The 20,888-nt window shown below is 46.1% G+C and overlaps 1 protein-coding gene across 23 annotated transcripts in view; it reads right to left on the reverse strand.

Annotated features, from left to right (window-relative positions):
* The window catches only part of Kalrn (kalirin RhoGEF kinase), a 604,914-nt gene that overhangs the window by 54,945 nt on the left and 529,081 nt on the right, over positions 1-20,888 (reverse strand). For all 23 annotated transcript variants that reach the window (XM_031363740.1, XM_031363737.1, XM_031363736.1 and 20 more), the window contains 9 exons: positions 12,271-12,401; positions 7,692-7,758; positions 7,254-7,357; positions 7,035-7,104; positions 6,664-6,750; positions 5,694-5,786; positions 4,562-4,612; positions 3,697-3,774; positions 577-762 (listed from right to left, as the gene is read on the reverse strand). In XM_031363740.1, the coding sequence (XP_031219600.1) occupies positions 577-762; positions 3,697-3,774; positions 4,562-4,612; positions 5,694-5,786; positions 6,664-6,750; positions 7,035-7,104; positions 7,254-7,357; positions 7,692-7,758; positions 12,271-12,401 (867 nt within the window). The remainder of the gene's footprint in view (positions 1-576; positions 763-3,696; positions 3,775-4,561; positions 4,613-5,693; positions 5,787-6,663; positions 6,751-7,034; positions 7,105-7,253; positions 7,358-7,691; positions 7,759-12,270; positions 12,402-20,888) is intronic.

A 20,888-nucleotide genomic window follows, 5' to 3' on the forward strand; every position in this document is an offset into this window, starting at 1 on the left:
AAAAGAAAAAGCAGGGCTGTGTCCCCGCAGGAATCCTCAGGCACAAACAGCAGTGTGCCTCTGGAGCCAACTGGTGACCTGACTGTAAGCCTGAGAAGACGAGCTGAGGAAAATGTGGTACTGATAGCAACAGAAACAGCAGCAGAGTGGTCGTGGTCCTCTCAGTGGCCACAAAGGGATTTTCACCTGCATTTTTATGTATAAGTGTTTAATCTGTACATCATGTTCATGCTTGGTGCCCATGGAGGTCAGATCCCCTGCATCTGGAGTTACAGGTGGTTTTAAGCTACCATGTGGGTGCTAGGAACCGAACCCAGGCCCTCTAGAAGAGTAGCCAGTGCTCTTAAGTGATAAAAAATTTCTCCAGCTTCTTTTTCAAAATTTCTAATCTCAGGAGAGGTTTCTGAATTTACTCCGGATTTAAGAGTAAAGTCTCAAGCTCTGTCTTTGGGTGAACGACATGGCTGGGTGGAGACTGGCCCTGGGGCCTGTCGCTGCTTCTTATTATGATTGCCAGTTAGCTTCACCCCGTGATGTCCCTCCTTGCCTCTTTACACCCCGACTGCCCCTTGTCACCTTGATGCTCCTTTTGAACATGTAGCCTGGGGTGAGGGACCCCTTTCGGAGCAGTTCACTGAAGATGACGATCTGCTCAAAGAGAAACACACGCCTCTCCTTGGTCCGGGACTGCATGCCAGCATCCAGCTCGATCACATAGAATGTGTCCTGCTGTAGAAGCTTGCCCTGGGCGGTCAGGGTGCCCTGATGGAGACAAGAGTCAAGGGAGGGTCATGAGAAGATAGATTCAGTTCTCCTGGGCTACATGTTTTCTACCTGTGGAGGATGTAGACAATAGACCTGATATTCAAAGCCTTCCAACTCCAGCAGGACACTGAATTAGGGCCCAATTACTCATCTAGGGAGAGACTACGGACATTCCCCTATCCATATAGGGTTGCTAAGAAGGAAAGGGCTTATGTCATGGAATCAACAAGAAACAATGTCCGATAAAGCCAGAGGAAATCAGCTAAAACAGAATGACAGAACACATACTTCTACATATAGCTTTGACTGGCCTGAAGCTTGCTAGCTAGATTAGGCTGGCCTTGAACTCTCAGAGATTTATCTGCCTCTGTCTCCTGAGTGATGGGATTAAAGGTGCGTGCCACTCTGCTGTGTGCTCTCTCCTGTGTGGCTTTTGTTATTGTTGCTTTGTTTTGCTTGTCTTTTTTTTTTTTTTTTTTTTTTTTTTTTTTTTTTTTTTGGTTTTTCGAGACAGGGTTTCTCTGTGTAGCCTTGGCTGTTCTGGAACTCACTCTGTAGACCAGGCTGGCCTCGAACTCAGAAATCCGCCTGCCTCTGCCTCCCAAGTGCTGGGATTAAAGGCGTGCACCACCACTGCCCAGCTTTTTGTTTTTTGTTTGTTTGTTTGTTTTTGGTTTTTTGTTTAATTAAAGAAGACTCATGATGCTCAAAGCTGGAAGTAGCCTGTCTGCCCTTGTAACTTTGAGAATCTTGTCTGCCTGGCTTCTTTCTGGTATGGGACAGCTGCCTGGGACACTCTCATTGCAGCCAAGTAGAGTGATACAGATAGGATCTCAAATAACCTGATGAAGCGGGTCTCTCTCACCTCTTTCTATTATTTAAGACAGGGATACTCTGAAGTTTTAGTTTCTTGCTAAGACTGACAGATGAAGTTGGGATATATTTTATAAGGTCAGAGATATTTCTCTGGATCCTGTGATCCTTCTTAAAATGATGTTAGCTATCAAGCTCCACACTACCTAGCTGGGATAAGAAAGCACATCTGGTTTGCCAGCTTCTAATCAGCTTCCCAGAGAGATGTTTAAAGGGAATGTGCCCGTCCAGCAGATCTTCATATAACCTATCGGGAAGACTCCTCTTTATCATTTATTTACTTATTTAATTGCTTTGCAATACAAAGACTGACATCTGGGAGAGAGGTCAGAGGGTCTATGGGATATGCTCTTTCTTAGGGCAACTTCTGCCCTTTAGTGTAAATGTCAGTCATGCCCTGCATGTGATGCCAAGCATCCCCTGGCACAGGGCTCATTTTTCCTTCATGTTACTGAAAACACCCACCCTTTGCTTGGACCATGGCTCCTGACTGCCAAGGTCAGCAGGAGAACAGGCTTATCTCCACCCTGGTCCAAAGTTAATATTAAGCCAGTGACCAGCTAGCCAGAAAAGCTCGACACACTCTGCTAACATTACACAAGAACTCAGGGAGAGGGCAGCCAGGACTAAAGGAAAAAAGCTGCAAGATCCAAGAGGGAGACAATGGGAATGAGGGGCTCAGAGAGGGAGGAGGCAGATGCTCATTGTCCTTCCCAATCAGCTGAGGGAATTCAGAACGGATTCTCTGTGGCTAAATGATGAAAACACAGATGATGGTGCGTAATTTACAAGAGAAAACTTTACACACATACACACACATGCACACAGAGAGAGAGAGACAGACAGACAGACAGACAGACAGACAGACTGACTGATTCAGGTGGGCCAGACAGCACAAATGGATGCCATCCTTCGCCTCAGCAGTCACTAGCTGAAGGGACTCATAGAAAGCTAACTAGACTCCTATTCAGAAAGCACCAGGAGGTCAAAGTTGAAGGGTAAGAGGCAGCAGGGTACTTGACTTGCTTAAAATAGTATTAGGCTTGGTATAAAGCCAGGAGAGAAAAGCATACAATCTCTCCAGGAAGACCAACAAGAAACCACCCGTGACTACTACAGCACGTGTGAGTAACTCAACTTTTGCTAATATCTGACAGGTCTACCTAGAGAGCCGGGAACTCGTGAAAACCCGGCCACCTGGTTCCTATCATGTAAAAGCATGGGACCCAGGCAGGGGCAGGGAGGATGGAGTAGAAGGGAGAGGACAACCCAAACTGGGATGTCCCATCCATAGTGATACCGCAGCTGGCCTTCCTTCTGCACTTTAACTTGACAGAGCTGGGCTAGGCTAGCACCGCTTCCCTAACTGTCGCAACTTCCAGGAACCTCTTTTCTCCAAAAGAATAATGAAACCTTAGATTTCAGGACTGTTGGGAGGGAGGATTATGATAGGGGAGATTTGGGCACAGACATAATCTCACATGGAGAGGGAAGGTGATGTGACCCAGAAATGCCCCGGGGCATTGAAGATGCCACCAACAAACCAAGGAGCAGATCCTCTCTCACAGTGGCTCACGCCTCAGGCTGGTGAGCAGGAATTTCTGTCATTTAAGCTATCCAATGCATAGTGTTCCGCTGTGGCTGCTCCTCAGAACCAGTGTATCCTCTGGACATCTAGCTGTTTCCCTTAAGACTTGGTTCCCTTGTCCAGGGACAGAAATGTGTGATGTTTTAGAGCTTTATACTTTCACTGACCTGAGATCCGATCAGTTTTAGAGTCCCAGACCTCTATAAAAGACCTGCCCCCTGGAGAACAGCTCATTTTCCCTGGGTTACTGGCTCATCTCACACCCTGCAGTGTCTGGGATATACACATTTCTCAATCAGGAGGAAGGGAGGAGACCTTTGCTCAGTCATAAGGAACTTTGTCTCTTTTCAACCCCCTTGGAATTCTGATCCCAGTTTGGCCCAAACTTTTCCTTCTTCATTATCACTGAACTTCTGCAATAGCTCTGTCTTCCAGGTCTGTGACCTGGAGGGGCACCCCTAAGGGCTCACCTCAAAGCCCTGCAGGCGTCCCAGATTCATCATGTCATTACAGCGCTTGGGGACAAGGCACATTAACTCCACTGCTTTCTGTGGGAAAGAACACGTTATTCAGGATGCAGGAACCAACATTCAGTAGGAAGCTCACAAAACCCAGGGCTGGAAAGAGGGACTTATCTCCCCTAGTCCCTTTGTTCTCAGAAAGGGTGCGGTCCCTGCGGCCCACTCTCAGAGGCCTGTGTGGGGTTTTTAGATAAGGGAGCCTGGCATCAGCACAGGGGCTCCATGTCAACTGTGACACACACAGGGAAATGCTACTCTGCCCAACCTTTCTCTACCTCCTGCTTTTATCATTCCCTCCCCTTCTATTTTCTTTCTCTTCTGTGTTGCTTTCCGAATGCCCAAGCAACAGCTTAGCCTGGTTGTTGAAACACAGGAGGGTTTGACCTAAAATAACCTGCCAGAAATGGCTGCAACCCACTTTGGCTTAAAATAATCCCTATGGCGGCACAAAGGGACTCACTTACAGGGTAATCCTCAGGGTGTGTGGGGAATGGAAGTGGAATAATTTATGTGTTAGGGTCAAATGGCACCTGGAGCCAGGAACAAAAGTTGCATATTGAATCTCAGTAATTTTACCAAGTGTCAAATATCACTCTTACCCAGTAAGAGTTCCAAACACCAGTGGACTAGGCTCTGGGCTGGCCCAGGACAGACGGGAATTCTTGAATTCTAGAAATGTTCCATGCTCAGCAGCACTTGCCAGTCCTCATGCTGCTGACTAAGAGGGGAGTGGCTTGAACCCTGGACCTCCTTTGAGGACAAGCCATTCGATATGGTTCCCTAAGAAGAGCAAGCATTACAAGCAGAAACCTACCTCGATATCGGAACACTCCAAACCAGCCTTCTCGCTGTATCGCAGGAAGTCCTATCAAGGAAGGGCGTGGGAGGGGTGAATCAGATAGTAAAATAGCCAGAGAGCTATAAAAAAAAAAACTTATAAAAACCCAACAACACTCCAAAGACTGCCCTTCCCAGAGGAGGTGGCAATGGTTTGTCGTGGCTGAGAAGTGAATAATGAGTCATGTTACACCTAAAGATGGAATATAACACATAAAGTCTGGGAAAGGAATGAAAGGAAGGACAGTGGGACGGAAAGATGGACAGAAGAAAGGAAAGCTAAGTCTTTCTTATCCACTTGACCTCTTGTTTCCAGAAGAGGAGAAAAAAAAAAAAAAACAGGTTAAGTTGTTTAGAACATGATTGGACCTTACGGACTATGTAAGTTCTCCAGGCTCCGCCCACTCCCTTATATGCCATTCTGGTCTTATATTCTTGCTATTTTCTAGGGCTTTGTGGTTTGTTTGACATAGGGTCTCACTTCATAGCCCAGGCTGGCTACATACTCATGACCTTCTTGATGAGTGTTACCATGCCTGACTTATGCTTTAGTTTTCAAAGCCATTGCATCAGTGGCTATAACAAAATGAGTGAAGGAGCTCAGGGTGGAGGTACAGAATAGAGCCCCGGTTCTCAGCCTGTGGGCTGCATATCAGATGTCCTGCATATCAGATATTTATATTATGATTCATGGCAGTAGCAAAATTATAGTCATGAAGTAGCAACGAAATTGTTCTATAGTTCACCATAGCATGAGGAACTATATTGAAGGGCTGCAGCCAGAGGAAGGTTGAGAACCACCTGTGCAGAAGTAGGGCCCTTGGCTCAGTTGCCCGAATGAAAGAGAAAGAGAGAGAGTGAGATGGGCAAGGGTACAAGATAAATCAAAGGCAAACAAAACAAGACAAAGCCAAACAAAAACAAAAACAAAACAAAAACAAAAACAAACCGAAAACAAGCAACTTTGGGCAGAAACAAGGGCTATGCAAGCTATTCAAGCACAAAGCTGAGGGCTAGCCACTTTCCAGCCCTGAAGGACAGTATGATGGAGATGATCCCTAGCCCTGTGCCCATGGCTCCAGCCTGGACCTCAGCTCCCAGCTTCTCACCTTGAGTAGCAGCTGGTACTTCGTTATTCTCTGAATGGGCTTGATAAGGAAGTCACTAAGGGTCAGCCTTTGATTGATCTCTTGTTTAACTTCCTGAAACAACAGGTAAAAGGGGTGAGTGGCTAGTCTTCAAGATTCCCATAAAAAGTTTCGAATCTTCACACTACAACCGTCCACCCCACTGTTCATGTCTGAGCAATGTGTCACACAGCCCCGAAGGCCTTGCTTGGCTCCTGAGTATTCACAGTGGGCACTGTCAAGCCACTGTCTCCCCACCTTAGTCCTGGGAGAAAAGCTGAAATTGCTCTCTCTACCACTCCAGGAAAGAATCAGGAGAGAATCTTCCCCTCAGACACCACAGGCCTACGAGGCCAGGTCCTAAACTCTGTTCTCTAAACACACAGGGTTCTTTCCAAGGGGCTGGGGAGGGCTAGTGTTGCCTCTTTACCTACAGAGGTGCTCCTGCCAGGCTGGGGCATCTACACACTTGGAGGTGCTAGACATGGGAGTGGTATTAGAAAGAAAGGATCCCAAGGCTTGGGGTGCTGTGGATGGATCAGTTCAAAGGCCTGAGAGACCAGCTAGAGGCTGAGAACATGGCCGACTGTGAAGTGACTGTGAGCCCTTTAACCAGTGGCAAGCACTTAGCAATGTTCCTAAGGGAAGGTGGGGAAGAGTGTGGACATTCAGTGCTTGGTGGTCACATGAGAACAAGAGCTTCCACAGACAGTCTGTCATAAGGTCTTCCCATAAACGGAGGTTTCTCAACAGTGGGTAGACAGAGCCACCTCAGCTCCCCCTCCAGCAAAGGTGCATATGGGGACAGAGTTAAGAAGCTACTAGTTCTGTGGAGGCTGGTTTCCTGCCCTGAAGACCACTGGCAGGGGCACCTATGGATGGAGAACCCGAGTATTTCTCATGGTAGCTGTCTTGGCCTGGGAGCATAGGGATCCCACAGGGAACAGCTCACCTCAAAGTAGGCATCGTATTCAGCCACGATGTACTCAGAACGTGGCTTGTTCTGGCAGTACCACACGTAGATGTGCAGCTTCCGCTCCTGGTACAGAAGGAAATGTGACAATCATGCACCTTGGTTTCCGGCTCACCTCCCCTGCACTCACTCCCACAGAATCAAGGGCAGTTAAAGACAAGGAATGAGCCATATAAAGGAAAGAACTAGGTGGAGAAATGGCCAAATGTGTTTAAAACAACAACAACAACAAACAAACAAAAACCAGAGTGTTGAGAGAGAGCAAACTCAAGAAGAGCTGAAGACAGGAGGATTTTTAAAATGAGTGTGTTGGTACCGGGGGAGATAGGGACAGCTGAGGCGACACTCACATGTTTAATGAAGAGCTGGGCCAATCTGTCTTGCTCTTGGATACATTTTTCCAGTTCAGCCAGGAAAAAACTAAGAGGAGAGAGGGGAAGGAAGTCACACTACTTGGAGAGACATCCTCTCTCAGTGATGAGATAAATGACAGGGGCTTCCCCTCAAACGCCGGCTCAGGTCAGAAGCAAGGGACAAATGCCCCACTCTCAGGGAAGCTCAAAACTCACTCTTTATGCCAGTCATAAATCTGGTGGATGTTTCCAAACACGATCTTTTCCTTCCCTCGCATGTCCTCGGGGACCCCTTTCTCTTCTATTCTCTTCATGAAGCCCTGCCCGACAGAGGTGACATTAGTGGTAGACTTCACAGACAGCATCCTTGAGCACCTATGCCAGCCCACACTCTGTGTAGATCTGCAGACAGCACTGTGGCAGCATCTCCTACTCAACCAGACCCCATCTCCCTCTAAACCCATTAAAATATTTCAAGAGGAAAACAAAATCTGTCTCTATGTTCTGCCTAAATTGTACCATTTTTAGTTTCATTTCTGAAAATTACCAGAGAGTTGAATATGCAGTCACCAGGTTAAAGTGCTTGGGCCCAGGTAGGGTGCAGTTTGCTCCTGATTACGTGAGCACAGATACTCCCACCCTGCCACCGCTCACCTCCACCACAATCCCCAGGTCCTTGACGTAGTCCTTCTCTGTCTGTACCAACTCATTCAGGACAAACCTGAGCAAGAGATAAGGACAGTGAGGCTCCAACTCGTTATTAAACAAGAGATCTCATCCCTCTTCTGCAACACAAGGTCTCCTACTTCCCAGGCTGGCCTCAAATTCCCTATACAGCCCAGGATGGTCCTGAAGCTCTGTTCATCCTGCTTTGATCTCCTGAGTGCCCGGATGAGAGCTGTGCCGCAGCCAGTTTTATGCACTGCTGGGGACTGAACCTGGGACTTTGAATATTCAAGGCAAGCACTTGATGAACCAAGCTACACCCCATCTCCTGTTGCAGAAATACGGGGTAGAAAGAACTATAAGCAAAACTGAGTTATGAGAGTTTTGAGACCAAAGGATTAACATGAGATTTTATTCCTTTATTTTGGTTCCATCCTTATCTTAGCAAAAGAGGAACGATATATGTGTGATAGCCAGCCTTGAAAGGCTGCAGAGATACAGAGATCGAGTAAAGCTTCTATAATGCATAATCTGAAGTCAGTTAGGAATGTAACCATGGTAACTGGCCTGGAAAATCCTCAGTCAAGACCAAAGAACCTAGGTTGGCTGCAGATATTCCATGTTCACACCTCTGAATACAGCATTTTCTTCCCTGGTATATGGGACTGTTAACAAGGGCATTTGCTTTCTTGGGTTCTTTGTGAATTATTTCCATCTCTTAGCTTTATATCTCTTAGAGTATTTATTATATACCAGTTACTCCATCTGGGTTTTCTCACGCTTATTAACAAGGCAGGGATTATAAAATCCTATTATTTAAATACTAAGATAGATGGAAAGGTTAGGTGACTCACCCAAGCCTACAAAGGGAAGAGCAGAGGTGGGATTTGAACCTAAGTCTTAAGGGTCCAAAGATTATTCTTTCACAGTAGCCTACTGCTAGGGAACAGCCTGGCTAGGTCTCTGGCATCCCCGAAGTCTCCACCCCACTCCTTCCTTCAGTTCTGAGAGTCAAATGCTGTATACCACGGTTATGCACATGACACAGAGGTCTTGTGTTTACAGGAGACAGAAAGAGTTTGGCCTCGAGGCACATCAGTGCTTATTTTTGGCCCGAGTGACAGACAGGATAAGATTCTGAGATGTCAAAGAAGAGTTGTAAGTAACTGTTACAACCCAGCAACTGTTCTCAACCCAGGAAGCAATTCATCTGAAACGCTTGCCCTCCACAGTACAGAGAAGCCACTGAGTCGGACTGGGGCGGGTAAGGGGTTGGGAGGTGTCTGGGACCTCAGAGCATATGGAGGGAGCAAAGAACACATGCTTTATCAATGTGCTCAGCACTTCCAGCTGGCTCTCTTCCTCCAACACACCATCATGTGTTTCAGGCCACAGGGAGGAACTGGCAAGGACAAAAAGAGGCCTTTAGATATATCTTTAGCAAGGCCCAAGTTACTTCCTGGAAGAGAGTGGTGAGTGAACACCCACAGGAAAGTGAGAACTCAGGGCTAGGCTAGTCTTCTGGAGAGGGAAGCTGGTGCTTTGCCGCCAGGTAGAGAGATTTTGTTTCAGTTGTTTGCTGACCAATGGAGGTTGCCTTGGTTTTTGAGTCTCTAGGAATGGGAACTGCATTGGATTTTCACGAGAGGCCAGTAAAGTTCCTGGGAAGATGAGACATGATCAAAGAAGTTTAGCTGGTATGGTGGGGAGCGCAGCCACCATCCCAGTACTGGTGAGACAGGAAAATCAAAATTTGAGGCCAGCCTGGGCTACTTAAACAAGACTCCTTCAGAAACAAAACAAGACAAAATCGGTACACGTGCATTTCAAGGCACTGCATGATCAACAGCCAAACAAATTAAAAATAATGAAATGCTTTTTCATGGTCAAGCCCGACCTTAAAAGTTACTCACAAATGAATGTTATTCTTTGTTCTACCTGAAATTCTCCTGGCTACAAATGGACTTTATTCAGTTATTTTTCTTTTGTCATGATAAAGTACTGAAAGAAAGCAACTGGCAAAGCAAGGAAGGAGTTCTTTTGGCTCAGTTTTTTTTTTTTTTTCGAGACAGGGTTTCTCTGTGTAGCCCTGGCTGTCCTGGTACTCACTCTGTAGACTAGGCTGGCCTCAAACTCAGAAATCCACCTACTTCTGCCTCCCAAGTGCTGGGATTAAAGGCATGTGCCACCACCGCCCGGCTTTGGCTCAGGTTTAAGGGGGTATCCCTCTACCATGGTGGGGAGGATATAGTGGGGGGAGGGAGGAAGCTGGTCACACTGTATCCATACAGATGAACACTGGTGTTCAGCTCAGATTCCCCTTATTTATTTAGTACAGAACCCTATCCCCTGGGGCACTGCCTTGCATGCTCAGGGTCTGTCTTCTAGAGATGTCTTCACAGACCCTGAGCATGCAAGGCAGTGTCCTAGGGGATGTTCATCCAGTTAAGCTAACAGTGACGATAAGCGATCTCCTATCTGCCGTCTTTCACACTGGTGGGGGACAGGTGGCCTTTGGGAGCTTGGGTACTGGGTGTGCCACTGTGGAGACACTGTGGTTCCTTACCTCTTCCTGCTCTTTGTGCAAGGCCAGAACCATTTCAAGCTGCAGCCCTCCCTACCCACAGTCTTATCCATGCTTAATGTTCATTCTGCTCTATTTTCTCTCTTCTCCAGATTCCAACCTACTACTTATTTCCTTTGACTGATTTCTCCAATTAGAATGTAAATCTGCCATGAGTGAAGGCTTTCTGTTGTTGCTGTTGTGTGTCTTACTCACTGATCTGTCCCACTGGTGGGGCAGATGATGTCCTCAACAAGCATCTCTGGTGAGTGACGAGTGGCAAATCCCCTCTCAGCATCTTCCTCCTTCTATACAAACAACACTTTGTTTCCATCCTCTCTTCACTCTCATTTGACTCCTTGATGACCTCCTCCCATCCCTGATGGAGCCACCAGTGTCTACACTCTGCTCTAGCCTCTCACAGTATTTATACCTGAGCACCATGTATCTGCTCTTTCATGCTGGCTATTTGGTCAGCAGGTTAGAGCGAGGGCATCAACAGTCAGAGACATTCAACAGGCCAGTTTTCAAGAGTGTTCAGGATATGGAAAATGGAGGGTGTGCTGAAAGAGGGGCATGGGGCAGCGGGCTAAAAGAGCAACAACCGTTTCTGGCGTGTTATCACAAAGTCAAACAATATCTTATTTGGATACTGACAACTGCTCGTAAGGCCCATTCAGTCAGAGTGACAATTGGAGAGACTGGCTTTTCCAAGGATCACATGTCACCTCAAAGGTTGCTTCCCTGACATAAGCCGTGCTTCATCATGACCAAGGAATAGGAACGAGTTCTGACCACTCCCCACTCCACTACTGTAACAACCAAAGGAGAAGCCAGGGAAGGGCACGTGCTGAGTAAGGCTCTGGAAACTTCTCTTAGAAGATGACAGCTCATTCCATAATTCTTGGGGGTCCTTCTGACCCTCAAAAAGTTCTGGGGGTAAACACAGGCATTAGTTTACCTAACATATTTCTCTCCACCCTATGGTGACAGCCCTGTTTTGACACCGGCTCTTGCTACAATGTTATCATTTTGCTTTGACACTAGGCTCTTGCTATGATGTTACCATTTTGCTTCCAAGGAGACAAAACTCTAAATGTTTACTTTGTATATTTGCCAGCTCAAAAGGACTTGGCTTATTTGATTCACTTATTTTTGCTCATTTTTATGTTTGTGGCCTACATATAGGAAGTACGGATGTAAAGGAGAAAGGAAGACAGAGACTTAAGATGGGACCCTTAATACCTGTCTAGCCCAGTCTGCTTGCTACTCACAACCTCATACACTGAGTGACTGGCAGCTTGCTTCCAGAGGAATCAACCCCCAAGGAGAAAACTTAAGTTCTGGAGGAGTTGTGGGTCTGCTTGGCTGATGTCTAGTATAGGCTCCACCATCTCAAATACCAGGAGACTGACTCTGCCTCAAGGTAGAGAACTCAAATGATACATAGCATGTGGGTTTTTGCGAGATGTGAATGGGATCTTACCACCAGTCATTCAAAGTGAGAGGAGGTTCTTGCCCAATGAAACCTACAAACAGATGTGAAATAAAAGACCTGGGAGAGAAGGAGCAGAAATGGGCCTTGCCTGGCAGCAGAGCCTCTCCCATGCTTCTCTTACCTACATTTGAGGAGCATCTCCTCAGATATTTCCACTAGACTTCTGCCACAGGCAGGGACTGTCTGTCGCTGCAGACCCATGGGAGCCATCCCCTTGTTCTCTGGATTCCATTCTTTTCATTTTTTAAAAAGCATGTTTTGCAGTTGTATTAGATCTTGGTTATAGCCACATTTTGTCAATAGCAGCAATCTCAAAGAATATTCCCCCAACCCAAGCTTCCTTAAGGCAGTACCTTAAAAGTGGCCTATTGATGTTCAGTGTCATTCTGTATAGACCTGGGCCATCTTCACTTAGAAAGGATGAGAGAGGTTACACAGACACCTAATTTCCTCCTGGCAACTGTCCAGCACACACATGTACCAGGATGAGGTAGTGGGCCACTTACATCCTGCCTCTCAGAGCCTTGGCTTTCTGTTCTTCTTCCAGGTTTCTAGGAGGCGTGGGAGGGGTCATCCCCTCATTCAGGCAGCCTGTAGGGTCCTTCAAGCTCCCCCGGTAAGAGCCTCCTTCCAGAGTCTAAAAAGAGAAGGACAAATAGCCTCAGAGTGAGCGCTGGAAAGTTATGTACGAGCCCTGTGTCTCCCCAGTCTAGCCACAGGCAATATGAAAGCCAGCATCCCAGGCTGTGTTCTCTGAACTACAGTGAAGCATTAGGAGACCGGAATCTTCCACCTCCTTGCAGCAGGGAGCTGACATCCACAATCAGGGATGGCACTACTCGTTCATGTGATCAGGGCATACCCGGAACCTGTGCGATCAGAGCACATTAGGCATCCATGTGCCACCAACTGCCCAGACATAACGAAATTGTCACAGCGATTTATCTCTAGGTGAGGGCTCCAGCAGGAAAGCTAACCACTGTGATTCTATACCAAATAAGGCACTGGGAAGGCAAACTGGTCATAAGACTACTTCATGCAAATTGGTGAGCTAAGGAAAGAGACAGAGGTGGGTGGTGGAAACCATACTTGTTAGCTTAACTGCAATACCTTGGAAGAAGGCAATGAGATGTGGTCGAAAAACAACCAACGGATGGAGCCTTTTCTAGAAACATCTTTGTTAATGTTATTTACCAAGGGCTTTCTTTCATTAATCCTCATTCCTGTTAATTCAGGTGCTACAAAAGGTGCTTACTCGTTTGAGAAAAAAAAAAGGTAAGTAGATTAATCCAGTCATCTAGAAGCAGCTGAGAAAAGGAACCTGAGGTCTAACCCCAGATCTGATGAACACAGGGTGCTCTTGTAGGAGACATGAAACTGTTAAATTGTGTGTCTCTGGATTTCCAGATCAGATCCTCCCTCTTAGCAAATTTGTTTTTTTTTTTTTTTAAAGATTTATTTATTATTATGCATAAATACACTGTAGCTGTCTTCAGACCCACCAGAAGAGGGCATCAGATCTCATTACAGGTGGTTGTGAGCCACCATGTGGTTGCTGTGATTGGAACTCAAGACCTTCGGAAGAGCAGTTGGTGCTCTTACCCACTGAGCCATCTCACCAGCACCCCCACCCTTTTAGCACATTTCTAAAGAGATGATACTTGTACAAACCCCAGGAAAAGTTAAGAGTGTTCCCCGTGGTTAGTGTCTCTCTGTCACTGGCACTGGTAACAGTAACATTCAAGTTGTAACATACTCAAGTTGTAACTGGTAGAGTAGCATACTCTTTGTGGCCAAACTAACGTTTTAATATACTAAGCTGACTTGCTTAATGTATATTTAGGATACCATATAGGTCTTTGAAAAGTTTTTAATTTAGTTTTTTGGCAGCCTCATACATATATGCAAGGAACTTTTTTCTCCTACTACTCTGTCCTATCTCCACCCCTTTTTCTACTTGAAACCCTTCTTTCCCAACAAGGTGCCTCCTACTTTCATCTCTGTGGGTGACAAATAAATAAATGAATAAATAAATAAATAAGGCTGCTTCATGAGCAGAGGTGGGAGGTTACTTACTTGAGTGAGATCAAATATTAGTGGCTACATCACTGAAGAAAGTGACATCTCCCCCACTGGACTGTTAATAGCCATCAGGGAGGGAGGTTCCTGAGCCCTTCCCTGTTTCAGGATGAAATGTTGCTGGGTCCAATCTTATACAGGTCTTGTCAGATAACCATAGCTGCTCTGAGTTCATGGGTGCCAGAGCCACGAGGCAATGGAAGTCCAGGACAAGATGCTCAGCAACATTCTACCTCATCTTCCAGCCCTTGCATTCTTTTTAACCTCTCATTGGTAGTGTTCCCTGAGCCTGAGAGTGGGGACCATATGCAATACAGGCACCTGAGGATCAGTGGAAGCAATGAGGGAAACAGTAATCTTAGAGATCAAGGTCAAGGCGGGCATCCATAACACAAGCATGAAAGACAAACACCAACTACCCACGGTGCCTGACCACACCAGCCTCTGCGGTTTCTAGAAGGAAAGGCTTCATTTAGCAGTCTTGGAAAATACCAGTGCTAAGATACAAGACACCAAGATCACATAGTGCCGATCATGGAGGCGGTAGAGCAGAAGGCTGTGGCCTGGCCTTAAACAGTCTATGCTTGAGAACATCCATCACTGACTCTCTTAGCTGCTACATTTCAACAGAAGCCAAACAGAGGCAGGAAGGAACATTCCAGGGAAACAAATGAAAGCAAATGTGGTACCCAAGAGGAAAAAAGATGGAGAATATTAGGACCTTATTGTTGAACAGTGACATCAGCCGTCTCCCCAACTCCCTAAATTGAGCAACTGTGTCAAGGGTCAAACACAGATCTGTTGCCAACACTAGAATTAAAAGCACAAACAGTATCTTCCAGCCTGAGAGAGACAATGGCTTTCCACTTGACGTGAAGGTGTTTACAGAACAAGTAATCAACCATGGAAACTGTAAGATCCAGAGCAGGCAGTATAGGCTAAAAATAAAGGAAGGACGGGAGGGTTTAGCTACATTTATAGATGCAGGATCTGTAACCTGCTATTAAGGAAATTAGAATGTCTGGTGCCGAGACTGGACAAGCCAGTGGACAGGCAGCTTTCCAGTGCATGTCCCTCGATGCCCACACCAGAGACAGGCTCCGATACAGATGGACCCAACTGGTGATGGATATGATTTGTACCTTTAACTTCCCATCTTCCTCACCGTCCTGTTGTGGCCTTTATTCTGTGGCCTGTAGGGTGGTGGGAAGGTGAATGCCAGGCTCAGTGAGCAGGCCTACATCACTGCTTCCAGGGTACATGGCACAACCTGCTTGGTGTGGGCCAATCCGTCTACAGGGTAAAGGGCCTCTGAGAAGTTCAATGTGTCACACAGGAGAATCTGCATTTCTCTCTTGAGTTTGTATGAACAAAGAAGCTGGGTTATATCTTGGAGGAGGACTCTGGGACAGCGTCAAGGCGTGGCACAATGACAAGGAAATAGAGGACCCGCTAAGCTTTTATAGTGGGCAGCCTGCCTGGAATGATGGAGTTGCCTCTCTTGCTTATAGTAATTTCAGAGTGATCCCCCAGGTCTCAGATGCCAGGGCTGGATACAGGGATCTAACTCAGGACAACCAGGGCAACCTGTCATATTGTTGTCTCCAGGGGAAAGAGACAGTGGTTGCTAGTTTGTCTCCACAGTAGAGATTTCTGCCCCACCTGTGGTTCAGGGCCACAACATGCAGCAGATGAAAAGGAAACTGAACAAGGAAGGAGCAAATACAAGTTCCTATAACTAGTCCATTTCCTTGCAGAAATGCAAAGAGGATTCAAATAGATAGCTTACTGTGGAGGAAGGCCACCGTCCCGGTGAAATGGACATATTCCTTAGTCATACCCATAAAATGCCCTTCCTCTAAGCACTCTCACTCTCCCTGCATATTATTCATTATATGGCATTGTAATTAATGTCTTACTTGTATGCATCTACTATATTATATGTTGAATGCTTGGAGATGCTGGAGAAATGAGATGAGTAAGAGACTCCTCAGATCTCCATAATCTAACCCACACTGGAGTTCTGACAGATGGACCATATAGGATAACATATGGGCAGGCAGCTCCATAGTGGGAGGGAGAGAGAAAAGAAAGACTTTATAGGAAAGGCAAAGCTGAGTCAAACTATCCCCTGGTGTCCTGGGGGACTGGTTCAGGACTCCCTGGAAGCCCCAAATCCAGGGTGCTCAGATCTTTTAAAAATGCTTAGTGTTTCTACAACTATGTTTACCCTCCTATATAGTTAACTAATTTCTGCATTACTTATAGCACAGAATATAGTGTAAATACTATATAGTGATCGTTATATTGTCTTGCTTAGGGAACAAGAAAGAAAACCGTCAATACATGTTCAGTGCAGATGTAATTTCTCTCCAAAGAACTTTGATCTGAGGCTGGGAGAATCTACAGAAAAGGAACCCAGAGATGTGAAAGAATGGCTATTCTAATGGCTAATGGAGAGAGAGAGAGAGAGAGAGAGAGAGAGAGAGAGAGAGAGAGAGAGAGATCATTGGATATAGAAACTGAAGAGAGAGAGAGAGAGAGAGAGAGAGAGAGAGAGAGAGAGAGAGAGAGAGAGAGAGAGATCATTGGATATAGAAACTGAAGAACATTCATTCCTGGCACAAACTGCCAAGGGTCACTGAGTGAAACTACGTGAGGTGAACTAAAAACTGGTTGCAGGAAGAGTTGGATATGTGAAGATCTGAACTGGCAGAAGACAGTGTTAATGAATGGTGTGTGTGTGTGTGTGTGTGTGTGTGTGTGTGTGTGTGTGTGTGTGCTAGTGAGCAGGGGTGGGTGCTAGTGAGCTGGGGTAGGTGGGTACCACAGAAAGAAGACATGAGCATCAAGGTTGGAACCTGGAGATGTATAGAGGAGATCCTAAAGACCCTTGTCTATGGCATTAAGCAGGAGAATAAGACTGCATTTAAGTTTTAAGAAGATCACTCTCAACATTCCAAAGAACTTTTCATGCCCCATCTCTGACCGGACCAGCAAAGGAGAGCAGGACTTAAAATCTAAATACCATGATTGATTACATTAGTTGCCAAAGGGTCTGAGAGAAAACACATGAAGCCTTAACACTGAGTGTATCAGATGATGGTGGTCTCTGTCTGGACCACTGCCATTTCCCCAGTCTCTCCTGATGAGCATATAAGGCTTTTACTATGTTGCTTCTAAAAGGAAAGGCATCCCTTTGTCAATCACACGGAGAGATGCCAGACTAAAATCAGGGAGGGTTGGACTGCACCAGTGCAGGCAGGAACGGCTTCTGAGCATTATCTTAGGCCGTAGGCTGTAGAAGGAAGGCCCCACGCTGGATCTCAGGGGTAGGTGCAGGGCAGGCCTCAAGGGACTATACTGTGACCTCCTGGGTGTTGATCAAGGCTCATCCAATGAGATAACAGGTAAGTGGCTAGCCTAGTACCACTCACTATGCCAACCAGTCCCCTCTTAGCTGCTCCTACAATAAAAACTTCTTCGTCATGCCCTTAGGATGGTTAGTTATCACATACTGGGCAAGAAGAAGTGGGGAGAAAAGGAAGAAGCAGAGATCGGGGAAGAAAGCAAATACTGGTTGATGTGAGAGGAGAGAAAAAGAAACTTCCAGCCGGGCAGTGGTGGCGCATGCCTTTAATCCCAGCACTAGGGAGGCAGAGGCAGGCAGATTTCTGAGTTCGAGGCCAGCTTGGTCTACAGAGTGAGTTCCAGGACAGCCAGGGCTATGTAGAGAGACCTTGCCTATCCCTAAAATAAAAAGGGAGATGGGTGAGGAATGAGGTGAAGATGTCTGTATCTGTGCTCACAGGGACACTATTTACAACAGCCGAGATGACAACTTAAGCTTTGTTAGTACATGGATGGATGGATAAAAGGTATACACATGTGCCTACACATACACCTTTTTAGTCAGGCATGAAGAAAAATTTTACCATTTGCCACATTTTGGATAAACTTGGACAACCTGATGGCAAATGAAATAAGCCAAATGTAGAGGAAAATATACCATTATCTATAAAGGAAATCTTTTTCAAGAGTCAAGTTTGTATGGAGTTAGAGAATGAAGTAGAGGCTGCCAATGCAGGAGGATAGAGAGGGGAGGTGGGCAGGGACGACAGAACTCAGCAGTACAAGGGCTCAGATGTGTGGCAGGAATAGTTCCAGACCCAACCCATACCCCTTCGTCAAATAGATTTAGGTGTTCTTGTCACACAGGAACTAACTCTGTGAAATAACAGCTCTGTGTTTCCATAGAGTGAACAGTTGACTCTGTGTGTGCGTGTGTGTGTGTGTGTGTGTGTGTGTGTATACATTGGAAAGCTCATACTGACACTAATGTACTTTTTTTGTTTTGTTTTGTTTTTCGAGACAGGGTTTCTCTGTGTAGCTCTGGCTGTCCTGGAACTCACTCTGTAGACCAGGCTGGCCTTGAACTCAGAAATCTGCCTGCCTCTGCCTCCTCCCAAGTGCTGGGATTAAAGGTATGTGCACCACTGCCCTGTAACACTAATGTACTTTTAAAATTTTTTACAATATCCCCCTCACAAAAAGCTTTTAGAGCTAAGCCATTCTCACCAGGCTTGGCTATAGGACACCTGCATGGTGAAAAAACTGAGGTGTGGCATTTCCAGGCAAATGATATTGCAGATTGGTGACTCCAGGTTTTAAAATTTTTGTTGGATTCTAACCCTTCCTATTCTGAACCTCAGAAATCCTTACCAGAATATTAAGGCCAGAGGCCCCAGTTCTAGAAAATGTGTACCTCCAGAATGGATAGGATGAATACTGTTTTATTTCCTACTAACGCAACGTGGCTACCGATTGACCAAGTTAACTGATGTAATGGGATAGCACAGTACCGACAGAAACACATCCTGGCCCACACACAAGGCTGCCCTGGGGAGGAGAGTGTTCTCAAAGTAGGAGAGCCAGCTTGTGCCACCTGCGACAAGTGCTGCGCTGAGATGGGGCTTTCTTCTTGGAGGCTCAGTCCTGTCTGCCAGGCAAGTGGCAGAACTCTGGGGGCTCCAGGCCACAGTAAATAGACACATTAGAGTCTCCCCTGGCCAGGAAGCTATGGCTCTTTAGATCTGAAGGATAAAACCAAATGGTATCATCTATTCAACTATTTCCCTAAAACAGTCACCTACCACCAATCTGCTGGCTGACAGATGCTAAGCTTCCACATGCCCATATGAGGTCATGGAAGCTGGAGACAACTTGGTTTTTCAATTTCCCTAAGAGCTAACATTTCTAAGTCCCTGCTTATCAGTGTGTGAAGCATGGCCCTTCCTAGGCAATCATGTTTACTCTCTTGAGATTAGATTCAGGTTAACAGATTCATCATCTTTATCAAGAGGGGTCAAACAGACCAAGTCACTCTCCAGGGTAGACAAGACACTTCTCTAGGGCTCTGTTATCAGTAGGAGCCCCCGGGACCTTTGCCTTCTAGTTTCTTACACACTTGCTACCTGTTACAAAACCGTAGCTGCTAAAGAATGAAAAGCCTTATCAAGACTCACATGGAACAAGAGAAAAAGTATTTGTTTCTGAGTTTAAGACAGAACCCAGGAAAAGTGGGTTAGCTCTGCCAGGGGAGGCTACAAACAAGTAATCCAGTAAGAACTCTGAAGGGCCTCCCCATGCCCAGGAGAGTGGAGGCTCTCTAGGGATTTGACTGCATAGGAGTTCGAATCCTATGCAAGCCTTGGAATCCGGCTTTCATTCTCCAGTAGCAGAGGCTGGGCAGCAGCGTGCTCCAACTATAACCAAGGGACTGCACTGGGGCAGCCCTGCGACCTAGAATATGGGGGAATCTCACAGTCCCCAGGTAGAGCTAGGGAGCCAAATAAGTTCTAAGTGCAGAATTTGATGCGACTGCGTAAACAATTGTTCAAAGAAAGCAGACAGACTCCAGACTGAAATTCTGACCTATCAGAAATTCCTTAAATGGAATCAGGCTCTTAATTGGAAAGGGCCATTAGTTCTTCCTCATAGCACACTAAGATAACAACCCCTCCAGGTCCAGGTTCCATCCTCTGGAGCAAGCATGAGACCAATCCTTCATTTCCACAACAGTGCTTCAGGTATTGGCAGACAGTCCTCCTCAAGTGTTTCTTCAACTTTCATTCAAACAACACAGACCACATGGCATTGCCTACTTCCTCTGGAGCCCTTCCAGTTCCTTCAAGAACATGCTAGACGACTGCATTCAGAATGAATAGATTACTCACACATAGCTCATAAAGGTGTGGTTGGGAGGCTTAGAGCTCAATGGTACCACTGCTCTTGACCTGCATGCTGAACTTTGGACAAGTCTGTGATGTCAACATAAACTCTGAACTTTAATTGGATAAGTCTGTGACAACACCGGCTACTTTGGACACCTCTCTGCGGCTGTGTTCCATCAAATAAACCCTAGAACTCTATTTCTTTTTTAAAATTAATTTTTTATTAGATATTTTCTTTATTTACATGTCATATGATTTCTCCTTCCCCAGTTTCCCCTCCAAAAACAAAAAACAACAACAAGAACAAACCCCTGTTCCCTTCCCCCTCCCCCCTGCTCACCACCCCACCCTCTCCCTCTTACTGGCCCTGGCATTCCCCTACACTGGAGCATAAAACTTTCACAGGGCCAAGGGCCTCTCCTCCCACTGATGACCAACTTGGCCATCCTCTACTATACACATGCTGCCGGAGCAATCAGTCCCACCATGTGTACTACTTGGTTGGTAGTTTAGTCCCAGGGAGCTCTAGTTAGTTCATATTGTTGTTCATCCTAAGGGGCTGCAAACCCTTCAGCTCCTTCAGTCCTTTCTCTAGCTCCTTCATTGGGGATCCTGTACTCAGTCCAATGGATGGCTGTGAGACTCTACTTCTGTATTAGTTGGGTACTTTCGGAGCCTCTCAGGAGACAGCTATATCAGGCTGGATTGTCCTTCCTTCAGTCTCTGCAACTCCTTCCATGGGTGTTTTGTTCCCCCTTTTAAGAAGGAATGAAGTGTCTACATTTTGGTCTTCCTTCTTCTTGAGTTTCTTG

The sequence above is a fragment of the Mastomys coucha genome, unplaced genomic scaffold (genome assembly GCF_008632895.1).
Source record: "Mastomys coucha isolate ucsf_1 unplaced genomic scaffold, UCSF_Mcou_1 pScaffold12, whole genome shotgun sequence".
NCBI classification, from domain to species: domain Eukaryota; kingdom Metazoa; phylum Chordata; class Mammalia; order Rodentia; family Muridae; genus Mastomys; species Mastomys coucha.